We start from the raw sequence: 11,586 nt of genomic DNA, 5'->3' as shown, positions 1-11,586 counted from the left end.
GTCAAAGTCCCAAGTGGGGAGCAGGGCTCCTGAGAGCCTCTCCTTTCCCTTGAAAGGACAAACAAGAATACACAAGAGGACAGAGCATGGAGTCTTTATTGGATTGAGATGGGGAGAGGGCCTGTGGTAGGCTCAGTTGTAGGCTATGACCTGGCTGATCCAGGTGCTGAACTTACTAACCCGAGTGTATATGGCAGGCTGGCGCACATTGCAATTGGTGGTGCCCCAGGAGACAATGCCAATAAGCACCCATGTGTTCCCCTTCTGGCAGACAAGAGGGCCTCCAGAGTCTCCCTGCGGGAGGGAGAAGAGAAAAGTCAGCATGGTGATTAGGGAGTGCCACAGGGCAGTGGAGAGGGCAGGACAGGGTGCCGATGCTCACCTGGCATGAGGAGGCCCCTGAGCCACCTGCACAGATCATGGCATCAGTGATACGTGAACCCCAGTACTGCCTGCACTCATTCACGGTGACCAGAGGCAGAGCCACCTGCTGTAGACGTGCTGGGGTCACATTGCCTGTGGACCAGAAGGGGGTAGTTCGGCCCTGGATGACTTGTTCCCATCTTAGCCGCATTACCCAGATCTCTGGCCCAAATTCCTACCCACGCCGCTGAGGCGTCCCCAGCCAGTGGTGGCACACTTGAGGCCTGCAGGCAGCTCCTCATCTGGGGAAGCCAGACAGACTGGTGAGATGCGCTGTGTGTACCGGGCTGGGGAGGCCAGCTTCAGTAGCGTCAGGTCATTGTTTAAGGTGGTGGGGTTCCAGGAAGGGTACGTGATGGCCTGTGGAACCAGGAAGGGCCCATATAGGATGGTGGTGGGCAAAGGCCCCGCAGGGTTGATGGTTGTTGAAGGGGCTAGCCTAGGGCATGCCCTGAATTCCTCATCCCCAGAGCCCACCCACCTGCCCTGTCCACTCTTCCTTTCCATGTCTGTAGCCCAGACACTCACCTTTGAGATGGACAGAACCTGCAAAGGCTCAGCATTGGATGATCGGTCGTACTCGCCCAGGACAACAACGTGGCGGCCAGGGCTGCAGTCAGAGTGGGGTTGTGCAGCCACAGGGAGGGCAGAGTGACAAGAGGGGCATCCAGGGGAACGAGGTGGGGAGAAGTGGGCTGAGGGGGTGGGTAGAGTGGGAGTACTCACATGACATTGCAGTGGGCAGCAGTGACCACCCAGGACTGGCTGATGAGGGAACCACCACAGAAGTGGAAGCCACTTTTGTCCTGGGGTCAGTGGTCAGAAGTAGGGGTGGGCTCAGGCTAACCCTACATGAAGCACCTGGGACCCTGCCCCACCCTCAGGGCTCAGGGTACACGTACCTGCAGGGACACCTGCCAGGGCCAGGAGCCGGGCACTGCATTCTCCCCGTTGACAATCCTCTGGCTGAAGCTCAGGACTGGCTTGATGGCAGGAATGCCGCAGCCTGGCCATTGGGCTGGTGAGGACCTGCTTTCTACACCCCCACCCACCTCTCCCCACCTCCTGGGTGCCCCTGGGCTCTGCCCCTCAGAGAGGTCCGAATCGAGAGGGCTTGTCACTACCCTTTCTCACCCTGAGCACCCCTAGGTATCTTGGTTTCCCATGTCCTTACCTGTGTCTAACCACCCCCCAAATTCTGTCCATTCTCTCACATCTCTCTCCACCCTTCCGTCCCATTATTCTTCAACTTTACTCCTACCCTCCAACTCAGACCATTTTTCTCCCTGACCCCTGGGATAGTCTCCTTCCTGGCCTTGCCACCTGCTCCAGGCCTCAACAGCCAGAGGCTTCTCCCTAAACTACATGTCCAACCTCTACTTCTCAGCTTTTTCAACCATCCCTGGCTTCTAGCTCTGGCCTGATCTCCTGTCTCATTTGTGAAACCAGCCCCTGCCCACCTCTTGCACACACATACCCCCCACCCGGCCCCAGCCCTGGCATATCCTTTTTCCTGTACCCACTCTGTCCACCTGGTTCCTTCCAGCCAGCCCAGCCCCTGCCCTGAGCCCCTGGGCAGGAAGCCTGGGCTTGTTTGGGGAGCCAGGTTGCTTTAGGGCTGGTCATCAGGGCTAGTCCAGGCCCACTCACCCCAGGAGGAGCCGAGGAGAACCAGGCTAAGGGTCAGACTGAGCAGCAGCATTGTGGCAGGCATGAGGCTGAGAGCTGAGCCTGCTTTTATGGTTCTCTTTGTCCTTGGGCAAAAGTCCCAGGCCTGAAGCCTTGGTCAGGAGGATCTCTAGGCCAAGGTCCTGGACCCAGGCCTGGGCTTTATCAGACAGAGCCCAGGTGTGAGGTTCTCATCTCCACTCCCCCAAAACCTGGTCTCTGATTGGCTCCTTGAACCACCTCACATCCCTAAGTATGTGCTAAGTAGCAAGGACTTGTGTGGACTGCCTGGTGGCTGGGATCAGGGAAGTGTCTCAGGGCTGGCTGGGGCACCAGACTCAGAGAAGCCTGCTCAGTGCCTGATGGGTGGAGGGAATGTCCAGCTGTGCCAGCTCTGCTGTGGAGGGCCAAGGCCATGCAGCCAGGACAGGGGTTCCAGCAGGTCACAAATCCTAACAGCATTTCAGTGATTTCTCACCAACCTGGAACAGGAGTCGGTTTTCCTAGAGAGATGGTATCTCTCCTACCAGCACATAGTGTGTCTGGACCCAAAATTTCATCTAGCTCTGAAGCCCACACTTATTGATGAGAGGACACCTGAGAGGGACCCTGAGAGGAGGGTAAGGTGTGAGCCCTTGGTGACTGGCTGACCCTGAATGGAGGTTATGGGTGTAAGGGTGGCAGCCACCAAATCTCTGACAGCCTCCAGGCCTTCGGGCTCCTGTGGGCAAGTTCTTGGTGTCCACAGCCCATCTGTTATAGAGTTCAAGGCTGAGCCTGCACTGAGGAAGAGAAGATAGCCCTGCGTGCAGCTGCAGTGGGTAAGTTGGCTGGGCTCCTAGGGGGTGTGGGGGCACCAAGGGACTCCAAGCTTCAAAAAATAAGATGAGTTAATGGTTGAACAGAGGGATGGAGGAATAGAAATGTGATCAAGCAAATATAACAATAATTGTAAAGTCAGTTGTGGGTATACATGTGTTCAATGCAGTTCTTTCAGCTTCTATGTTTAAAAATCTTCATAATAAAATACGGGGTGTGAGGGGGCACAATCAGTGGCCCGGGGATGTCCAGCTCAGAGACGATGCTCCCCAGGGCTTGGGCAGATTCTAACAGTTTCGAGGCTCTGGTGGAAACAGCTGTTCTGAAGGCAGGATGCTCCTGCCTGCACATGGCACCTAGGCTGGCCCTCAGTGGGTGCCCAGCAAAGGTCTGCTGGATAAATGTGTCATGTCATCTCTCTCTGCATGAGCTCTAGGACTCCTGTCAGCCCAGCAAACTTAGGAGTCCCCCACCCCCCCACCCCCGCCCAGTCACAGCTCAGCACGTTCAAAGAGAAGGCCTGTTTGGTGTTAGCACCTCAGGGTGTGCCTGGTCAAGGGAGGGGTTCCACGGGTACAGGTGTTGCAGGGGGGAGGAGTGTTCTGTGAGAACTTGCCTTTGGAGTCAGGGAGCAGCTCCTTTACCAATACTCAGGGCTGACTCAGTGAGCTCCACGGGGCCGTCCTTGACCGAGGGGTGTGGGGTTTGCTGTGGGACGCTGATGAGCCAGGTAAAGACTCTAGGTGGGGGCAGTGCAGGGGGCCTTCTGGGTTTCACAACATTCCCCCGTGGACTAGAGGGCAAGAGCAAGGCACTGGAGCAGCAGGGGACCTCTGCAGTGTGGAGTCGGGAGGGGGCTCCCCTCCTGTAGCTGCAGTGCTTGCTAGGACTGGGGTTCCGGAGGAGTAGATGCCTGAGGTGATGGGTGAAGCCACCTGTTAGGCCAGGCACTGGAGCCACAGCAGGGAGTGGCACCTGCAGGTGTACATTAGCCAGAGTCCTGAGGGCTGCTTGTCCCCTCTCCACCCAGGAACGACACAGCCATCTGCTTAGGTGTTTTTCTATTTTCTATGTTTATTCCTCCTTGTTCCAAGCCCTAAGCATCATCCCACTTCACTCCACCTCCATTGCCTGCACAGTTTCCTCCAGCAGCTCCAGGGTCAGTGGCTTCACTGTCTGGGACTGGACTGCTGTTGTCCCAGGGGCAAAGTAGTGCTGGCTGGGTCTGGGAGAGGGGAGGGACAGCCTCTCAATTTGGGCCCATCATATAGTCCATCTTGCAGTCCCCCATTTGCCCTGCTACTGCCTCATCCTCCCCAGTGGTCTCCCCATTTCCCAAGTTCCCACCTTTCTGTGGGCTTTGTGGGGGAGCTTAATGTTCTCAGAAGTTTGGCGCCGGTCCCCGTTATCACACATGCATCCACACTGCCGCCGGAGCCGAGGTCACCCAGGATCCCAGCAGTGACGGCTTCCACTAGCAGCTCCTGCGCAGCCTCTAGCTGTGACAATACGTGTGGGGGAGACCTGCCGGACCCTGCTGGCGCCCTTCAGCCTACAGCTTACAGGTTTCTGCTCATCTCAAAGCCCAGACTATTTACCATTTGCTCCTACCCAGACCCCTATTCCCTATTCCCCCAGCCAGCCCAGACTCCCTTGCCCTGGCCTCTGCCTCGTTCTCTCCAGAGACTGTCTCACTGCCCCATGTTCACAAACTTCTCTTACATTTACGGTTCTGCTTCCAGGATTGTCCCCCCAACCAATGCGTCTCGGTCCCCAAACTACCAGCTCCCTGCTCTTTTACTTCCGGGCCTTAGGCGCCTCTGAAGCAACACCTGTCATCCACTTCCATCCCACCTCAAACAGAATCGGGACTCCAGACCCCACTTGCCGTTCCCTCCTCCCTCAGCTTCACATGGTCCTGAGCTTTGACTTCTCCAGGCAGTTCAAACTCTGGCGCTGATGATCGTCTGCTGGAATAGCACTACTTCATTCTGATTCCACTGGCCCCTCAGCCTCCACTCAGTCGTCACCTCCTCCAAGAAGCCCTCCCTGACCTCTAATCCCTGTGTGTTACCCCAACTCCCGCGTGCGCTTCCGGTCAGTGAACACGTGGTGGGGGACAGGTGTTGCTCACCGTCATGTTCGGCTGGAACCGATCCTCCAGGACCGCCAGCGCGGCGTCCTGGCCGGAACCTGCGGGCAGGAGGGGCATCTGAGGTCGGTCGTGGCCACCCAGTCGCGGGACGAACGCGAGGCCAGGGCCGCAGGGCCAGGCCTGGCAGGGAAAGGGGAGAAGCGCTCACCCAGGGCGGTGAAGGGCAGCCGGCTGTAGGAGCCGTGGGGGTGCACGCTGTAGAGCTGCGGTCCCGAGAAGTCTACCCCGCCCACCAGCAGCGACGCGCCCACGTGGCCCCGGTACCTGGCGGGGGAGTGGGCGTGGTCAGCCCCGCCTCCGGGCCCGGGCCCCGCCCCTTCCTGTGGTGGCGCCCGGGGCAGCGCCGCTCCTTCCGGCCGCCGGCTCCTCCTGGGGCGGCCCCTTCCGGTCCCGGCTCTGGCCGCCCCGCCCCCCGCCCTGCCCAGCTCCCCTCAGCCCTGCCCCCCGGCCGCGCCCGTCCCCGGGGCCGCCTGAGCCCCGCCCCAGCACCGGAAGAGGGTCTGGCGCAGAAGGCGCGTGACCGTGGTCACGCGGGGCTCGCGGCCCGTGGACAGGGAGTGTAGCTCCATGTTGGACGCCGCCATCCGCGTGGTCATCTCGGCGTCCGCGGCTACTCCAGCCCCACAGCAGCTGAGAACGAGTGGAGGCTCGGTGTGGGCGGGGCTCGGAGAAGCGGGGGCGGGGGGGCGGCGGCGGCGGGGTTGGTCTTGAGTAGGGGGTCGGGGTTGGGGATTTCTCACTAGATTTTGGGGGCGATGAAGTGGATCTTCTCGCAGTTCTTATCCATCACGACCGAGTCGTTAGTGGCCCGCGTATCCGCGCCCAGGATGACTCCATCCTGGTGGGAGAGGGTCGCTGGCCCAGTGGCTTTGGATCCCCCAGCAGCCCCTCTAAGCCCCCAGGCCCAAGTCCCTGCTCACTCGGAACACGAGGCCCGCGATGGTGGTTCCGGTCTTGTGTGCATGAGGGATCCGGAACCCCGGGAGGACGCGTTCTAAGGTTGCGTTTCTGGAAACGGAGTGGAGTGGCCCAGGTTGGGGTTCTGGGGCCGCATCACATCCTCCAACTACGTCCCAGCCTCGCCCGCCTCTAGGGGCGGGAGCCTGGCAACCCAAGTCGCCCAACACACCCTGCCGCCCCTCCACCCCCACCAGGAATAAAGGCCCTGGAGTGTCGGTGCCCGAGGCCTTCGGGGAGAGCATAGCAGCTCAGCTCTAGACCATCACCCCCATCACCTCTGGCAGTTCTCGAAGGAGAAGCCCCGTTGGGGCTCTAACGCCAGCTTCAGCATCTCCAGGTGGGCAGGGTGGTCCAGGGGTTGGGGGTCTCTGTGCGACCAGCGCGGAGCAAGAAAGGCCCAAGCCGGGTCCTCTGTCCCGCACCCGCCTGGCTGGTCCGGGGCTTCCTGGTTTCGCTTTCACCTTTCCTGAGCTTGGCTGGCCCCTTTCTGCATCTTCTTTCACTTTCACCTTTGCCTCTGGTCCCAGGCAGCTTGTCAAAGGGGAGATGTCCTCGCCTGGATTTCCATCCTGCTCCCTAGTCCTCAGTCTGTACAGAGGGACAGACAGCTCCATCTGGGTCAGGCCTGGGTCGGGGGATGTTAGCAGCTCCTCGGCCTTCCAGCCTGAGCCCTAGCTTTGCGGATCCCGATCCCAGCTCTGACTTCAAGTCCCTCAATCCTGAGGCTGTCACACTGGCCTCCCGACAGCATCAGGCATGGCTGCCTTTTGTCCTTTGGCGCCCTCTCTCCCTCAGCTCTTTTGTTGCCTTTGCCTCCTCCCTGAAATCTGAAACACCAAGGCTCTATCCACCGTGGTGACACATGGTGACCTTCCGTGTCTCCAGTGCTGTCTTCCCTCTCACAAGAGGGGTGCTGTGGGGCTGCCCATCTCGTGGCTTGGAGGCATGCTGGGCTCTACCTGTGGCCAAGCCTTATTTCACTTTCCAAATGACCCTTTATCTATTGACAGCTTTCTCCTAACTACCGCGTTAGTCTCAGCCAGCATCCTGTCCCCTCTGGATGCCGCACTGCCTTTCCTGGCTTCCCCAAGCTTCCCGCTCCTCAGTCCCCGCCTCGGGCTAGCTTTACCTTCCAGAGAAGGGTCTCCTAGATTGAAAATCTGGTTAACTCCCTCAGCAACTGCATTATTGTTCTTAGGTTCAAACCCAAGTTATAGGGGATCCCTGGGTGGCTCAGCGGTTTAGTGCCTGCCTTTGGTCCAGGGCGCAGTCCTGGAGTCCTGGGATCAAGTCCCACGTCAGGCTCCCGACATGGAACCTGCTTCTCCCTCCTCCTGTGTCTCTGCGCCTCTCTCTCTCTCTTTCTCTCTATGTCTATCATGAATAAATAAATCTTTAAAAAAAAAAAAAAAACCCAAGTTATAGCAGCCCACATGACCCTTCTCATCCGGTCTGATCTCAGAATAGGCACCATCCCCTCTGGGCAGCCTTCCCTGACCCCCCAAGACTCAGCCCCTTGGTGCTCCCTAAACTTTTCTCTCAGACCACTTAGTTCCCTTAATTACACCATCATTAGAGAAATGATCTGATTAGGGGCTGTTTCTCCCTCAGATTCTAAAAACTCTTGTGCTTCTGATATCCACTTAGCCCTCAAAAGGCCCTGTCTATGGGGGCTCCTGGGTGGCTCAGGTGAGCATCTGACTTGTGATTTTGGCTCATGGTTTGTGGGATCGAGCCCTGCGGTGGGCTCTGAGCTCAGTGGGGAGTCTGCTTGAGATCTTCTTTGCCTCCACTGCCCCCTCATAAATAAACCTTAAAAAGAAAAAAAAAAAAAGACCCTGTCTAGAGGTGGAATCCACTTGCCCTTTTGAGAGTGGGCAGGACAGCTCACATCTTCCCTGCCCTGCACTTTGGCTCCAAATGCCTCCATCCCACCGCTGTTTGTGCAGCTACCTCTAGTCCCCCATCCCCCAAGCAGAGGCAGGCTACATCAACAGCTCAACCAGGAGAGTGGGAAGCTAGACATCTCAGGGTTCCCAGTTCAAGCCCAGGCTTCACCAAAGTCCATCCTGCCCTTATATTCCACAAAGCACCAGGCCTGTGGCTACTGCTCCGTGAGGCCTGCTATGTGGACACTAGTGCCTCCTCCCCAACCCACAATACACGTCAAGGCTTAGAGAGCAAAAGAAGGTCTTTATTCAGGGGGCAGAGGCCCTGGGCTGGCAGCTGGGGGTACAGGGGTGTTATGTCGGTAGGTACCCAACAAGATGGCATTGATGTGCTCTAAAGTCTGGTTACTGAAGACCATGTTGAGGTGCTCTGTCCCATGCAGAGGCAGCAGGTGCACAGGCTGTGGCTGGCGGCTCTGCCAGCGGGCACAGAGCTCAGTGCTGCGTGTGGCTACGGTGTCATCACCGTCCTCATAGAGCACCCCTATGGGGTCTGTGTAGGGAAAGCCATGATCAAAGATGTAGGTGCGGGGTGTGGGCAGGCCCACGCCATATAGACAGTACACTTCCACGCCGGGTGCTGGGAGTCCTGCCAGTAGGTCACGTGACTGTAGCCACATGTACCAGCCTTCCTCAAAGTGCAAGTCTGCAAAGAAGCGCTGGAAGTCACGGCCTGTGTAGTTGAAGCTGGGCGTGGAAATGAACACATGGTCTTCGGGCCATGCCTCTCTGGAAGGAAACATCCAGGGGGAGGTCGTCGTTATACGCTGTTCCTCTCTCAGCTTGATGCTGGACATGATCGGGATGCCCTGGTTGTCACCTGTGAACAAGAGGCAGGGGGGTCAGGGAGCCAGGTCTGGCTGCCTCTGGCCCACAACATGCTCCCATCCCAGTCTCAGCTGGATGCTCAAGCTTGCCCCTGCCCAATCCAAACACTGATTCCAAGCCACAGACTCTGAGCAGGCCTGGCATTCAGTAGGTGTTCAATGTGTGCTTATTAAATGGGAAGCCCTGAGGGCACGTCTGTGGAGCAGAGCTGAAGAGCCTCTAGGGGCTGGTTTCCTGAAGATGGCTGTGTGTGCGTGTAGATGGTGCTGGTAGTTCTCCCTCAGCCAGGTGTCTGCTGGCCCCTGTGGCCCAGAGCTATGTGACAGGGGTCAGAGCTGTGTCCTTGGGAAGGATGAAGGTAGACTGTGTCTGTTTGGCATTTATTGACGTAGTCTGATGAGTGTTTCCCTCAGGGACTGTACGCTCCTGGGAGGAAGGTGGAGTCTGGCTCTGCCCAGCCTACACTTAGTGCTCAACAGGTGGTAGCTGTGCCACTTCTCAGGGAAGGGCAAAGGGGCTTTTAGGATCTGGCCCTGGCTTGGGCACATCTGTCCTCCATAGGCAGATCCCTGGAAAACACCTGGAAGCTCCTGGAAGTAGATGGCAGCTAAAAGCTAAGTGGGCAGGCCCTGAGACCACAAGGAACAGACCTAGGCCCATGTGTCAGATTGCTGGGGTTCATTTCCTCTCTGTTCACTTTCCTTTTGTCACCAAAACAGATTTCTGGCAGGAGTCACCAGGTCGGGCCGGGCTTACGGCTCTCAGGGGCCAGTGACAGGGGCCATGCCTTAGGGATGGTAAATAATACCCTTAGCCTGGCACCGTGAGCAGAAGCAGGAGTGAGGGCAGGCCCGTGGTCAGCTTCATTCCCCCAACCCCAGTCCTCTCATTGACATAGGTGGTCTGAGGCCCTCTCACCTGAGGCCAAGACCAGCATGGGCTTGATGGAACCCCCCCAGGGAGCCCCGAGAGAGATGAACCCATCGATGAAGTGGTCCTTCCAGGCCTGAGGCTGGCGCAGCAAGAAATAGAGCAAGTGTAGGCAACCGAGGCTGTGACCAATGAGGAAGACAGGCTTCCCATAGGCAGCGTGCATCTCCTCCACCAGCCCAGCGAGCTTCCGGTAGTATTCCTCCTGCTGGCCTGCAACGGGACAGGCGGGGTCAGGGTGGGGTTAGGGCCGTGGGGGTCGGGGGCCCACCTGCCCTGCCCCAAGCCCACTCCCCGCAGACACTCACTAGGCTCCAGCCGCCAGTCGTAGGGGGCAGCCCTCACCGTCTCGTCCCGCACGTACCCATTGTTGACCAGATTCTGCACCAGTGTGTGCATGTAACCTGTGGGAAGGCAGCGGCACGGGAGGCTCTGGGACACCAATGGCAGCTGGAGCCCCGCCCTTTCCCCCACTGAACTCACCTGCCAGCTTGTTGTTATCCAGGTACTCGACAGAGTAGGTCTTCCCAAAGCCAGGGACGCGGATCTCTACACCAGGGGCATTGGACACACGCCCAGAGCTGCGGTTGTAGACAACCCTGGGGGCAGGGGGCCATTCAGCCGGCCAGCAGCCCAGGGGCAGTGTGGGGGCCCAGGCAGAGGGGACGGCAGGTACCTGGTGTTATCGATCCAGCAGTCCACTCCAAGGGGTAGGAACATATTGAGATCCAGCCAGATGGTGAAGAATTCCTCTGTCTTGCGGTAGCACATCCAGTTCACCACATCTGGTTTATCCAGCTTGGCTTCCAGCTGATTCCCCAGGCAGCCAGGCACTGTGGGCACTAGCCTTCATTCTGAATTCCTTGGATTCCACCCCTGCCCTCCGCTGCTCACTCCAGGCCCGGCTCCACCCCTTCATCTCCCACACCCTCCACCTCCAGGAACTAAGGACTTGGTCCTTTCCGATCACAACCCCCGCACCCTCTCCCCCCAGCAGCCCAGAGCCCAGGTTCCCCTCAGGCAAGGAAGGTGCAGGGGCCAAGGCCACTGACCCCTGTCCCCAAAAGGCAAATATCTAGCCTGGCTCTCCAATTAATGCCGAAGTCCAAGGTGAGAACAAATAGGTATAGGGGAGTGGGGCCTGGGCCTAGGAGTAGGAGGCAGGCCTTGATGGGCCTCTTGTTTTGCTGGGCTGGGCTTGTCCTTGCTGGGGTGGGGGCTGAGCAGCTGTAATGCCCTGGCTGAGCCCTCAGGCACACCCGCCCCCAACTCCACCCGCCTGGGTAGAGGGCCCAGGGACGCCTGACCAGTGTGGTGGGGGAAGGGCTTCATTTCTCTGTAGGAGAAGCATTTGGACCCTCAAACACAGAAGCAGGTATCAGGGCGGATGCAGGGGCAGATGGGCCTTGGCAGGTCTGCTACCAGGGGGCTGGGACCCAGGCTCCCTGAGGTCTGGCCTGGCGCTTCAGGGGCCTGGCGGGGGCTTACCGAGGATGACGGGCCGTGTGTGGTTACTGAGCTCAGCCTTGGGCGTGGTGTGCGGGGGGAAGAGCACATTGAAAAGCCAGAAGGGGGTGGCAGGGGGGAGCAGCAGCAGCAGCAGCCCCCACTGCCATGGGGAGCCCGGCGGCCCCATTCCAGCCCTAGTGCCTATTGCCCAGTGAAGCGGTCCTGGGCTGGCCTTATCTAGAGTGGAGGTGGGAGGGGCTCTAAGGCCAGTGGGAGGGACACCCTGGCCAATGGGGGTGGCTAGAGATTGCTGCAAAGGGGCATAGCCTCAGGGAGCCAGCTCTGGGCCTGGTTTCAGTTCCGCCTTCCTCCCTTGGTGCCAGGGGAAACAGAGCCGGGGCAGCA

At 58.8% G+C, this 11,586-nt stretch overlaps 3 protein-coding genes across 6 annotated transcripts; all 3 read right to left on the bottom strand.

Annotated features, from left to right (window-relative positions):
• Nucleotides 1-78: 78 nt before the first annotated feature.
• CTRL (chymotrypsin like) lies at nt 79-2,270 on the bottom strand. Of its 2 annotated transcripts, XM_026011533.2 has the most exons (7): nt 2,074-2,270; nt 1,326-1,429; nt 1,150-1,229; nt 952-1,033; nt 603-783; nt 383-516; nt 79-294 (listed from the first exon to the last, which is right to left on the bottom strand). In XM_026011533.2, the coding sequence occupies exons 1-7, from the start codon at nt 2,135-2,137 to the stop codon at nt 133-135; spliced, it is 807 nt and encodes a 268-aa protein (XP_025867318.1). In that variant the 5' UTR covers nt 2,138-2,270; the 3' UTR covers nt 79-132. The 2 variants fall into 2 exon arrangements, with proteins under 2 accessions (XP_025867318.1, XP_072587762.1); XM_072731661.1 differs by having other exon boundaries at nt 603-1,033.
• A 1,694-nt stretch (nt 2,271-3,964) lies between these two features.
• On the bottom strand, nt 3,965-6,743 carry PSMB10 (proteasome 20S subunit beta 10). 2 transcript variants are annotated; one of them, XR_011996138.1, is made up of 8 exons: nt 6,301-6,743; nt 5,986-6,073; nt 5,806-5,903; nt 5,555-5,695; nt 5,214-5,329; nt 5,045-5,103; nt 4,258-4,877; nt 3,965-4,135 (listed from the first exon to the last, which is right to left on the bottom strand). XR_011996138.1 is itself a non-coding variant. In XM_026011532.2 (8 exons), exons 1-8 carry the CDS (start codon nt 6,354-6,356, stop codon nt 4,024-4,026), a joined length of 822 nt encoding a protein of 273 aa, XP_025867317.1. In that variant the 5' UTR covers nt 6,357-6,743; the 3' UTR covers nt 3,965-4,023. The 2 variants fall into 2 exon arrangements, 1 of the variants encoding a protein (XP_025867317.1); XM_026011532.2 differs by having other exon boundaries at nt 4,258-4,409.
• A 1,455-nt stretch (nt 6,744-8,198) lies between these two features.
• LCAT (lecithin-cholesterol acyltransferase) lies at nt 8,199-11,438 on the bottom strand. 2 transcript variants are annotated; one of them, XM_072731660.1, is made up of 6 exons: nt 11,221-11,438; nt 10,409-10,574; nt 10,216-10,331; nt 10,041-10,136; nt 9,721-9,945; nt 8,199-8,794 (listed from the first exon to the last, which is right to left on the bottom strand). In XM_072731660.1, exons 1-6 carry the CDS (start codon nt 11,366-11,368, stop codon nt 8,220-8,222), a joined length of 1,326 nt encoding a protein of 441 aa, XP_072587761.1. In that variant the 5' UTR covers nt 11,369-11,438; the 3' UTR covers nt 8,199-8,219. The 2 variants fall into 2 exon arrangements, with proteins under 2 accessions (XP_072587761.1, XP_025867321.1); XM_026011536.2 differs by having other exon boundaries at nt 10,409-10,565.
• Between the last annotated feature and the right edge of the window lie 148 nt (nt 11,439-11,586).

Source organism: Vulpes vulpes, chromosome 12, assembly GCF_048418805.1.
Source record: "Vulpes vulpes isolate BD-2025 chromosome 12, VulVul3, whole genome shotgun sequence".
NCBI lineage: Eukaryota > Metazoa > Chordata > Mammalia > Carnivora > Canidae > Vulpes > Vulpes vulpes.
This window is presented reverse-complemented; position numbering and strand designations above follow the sequence as displayed.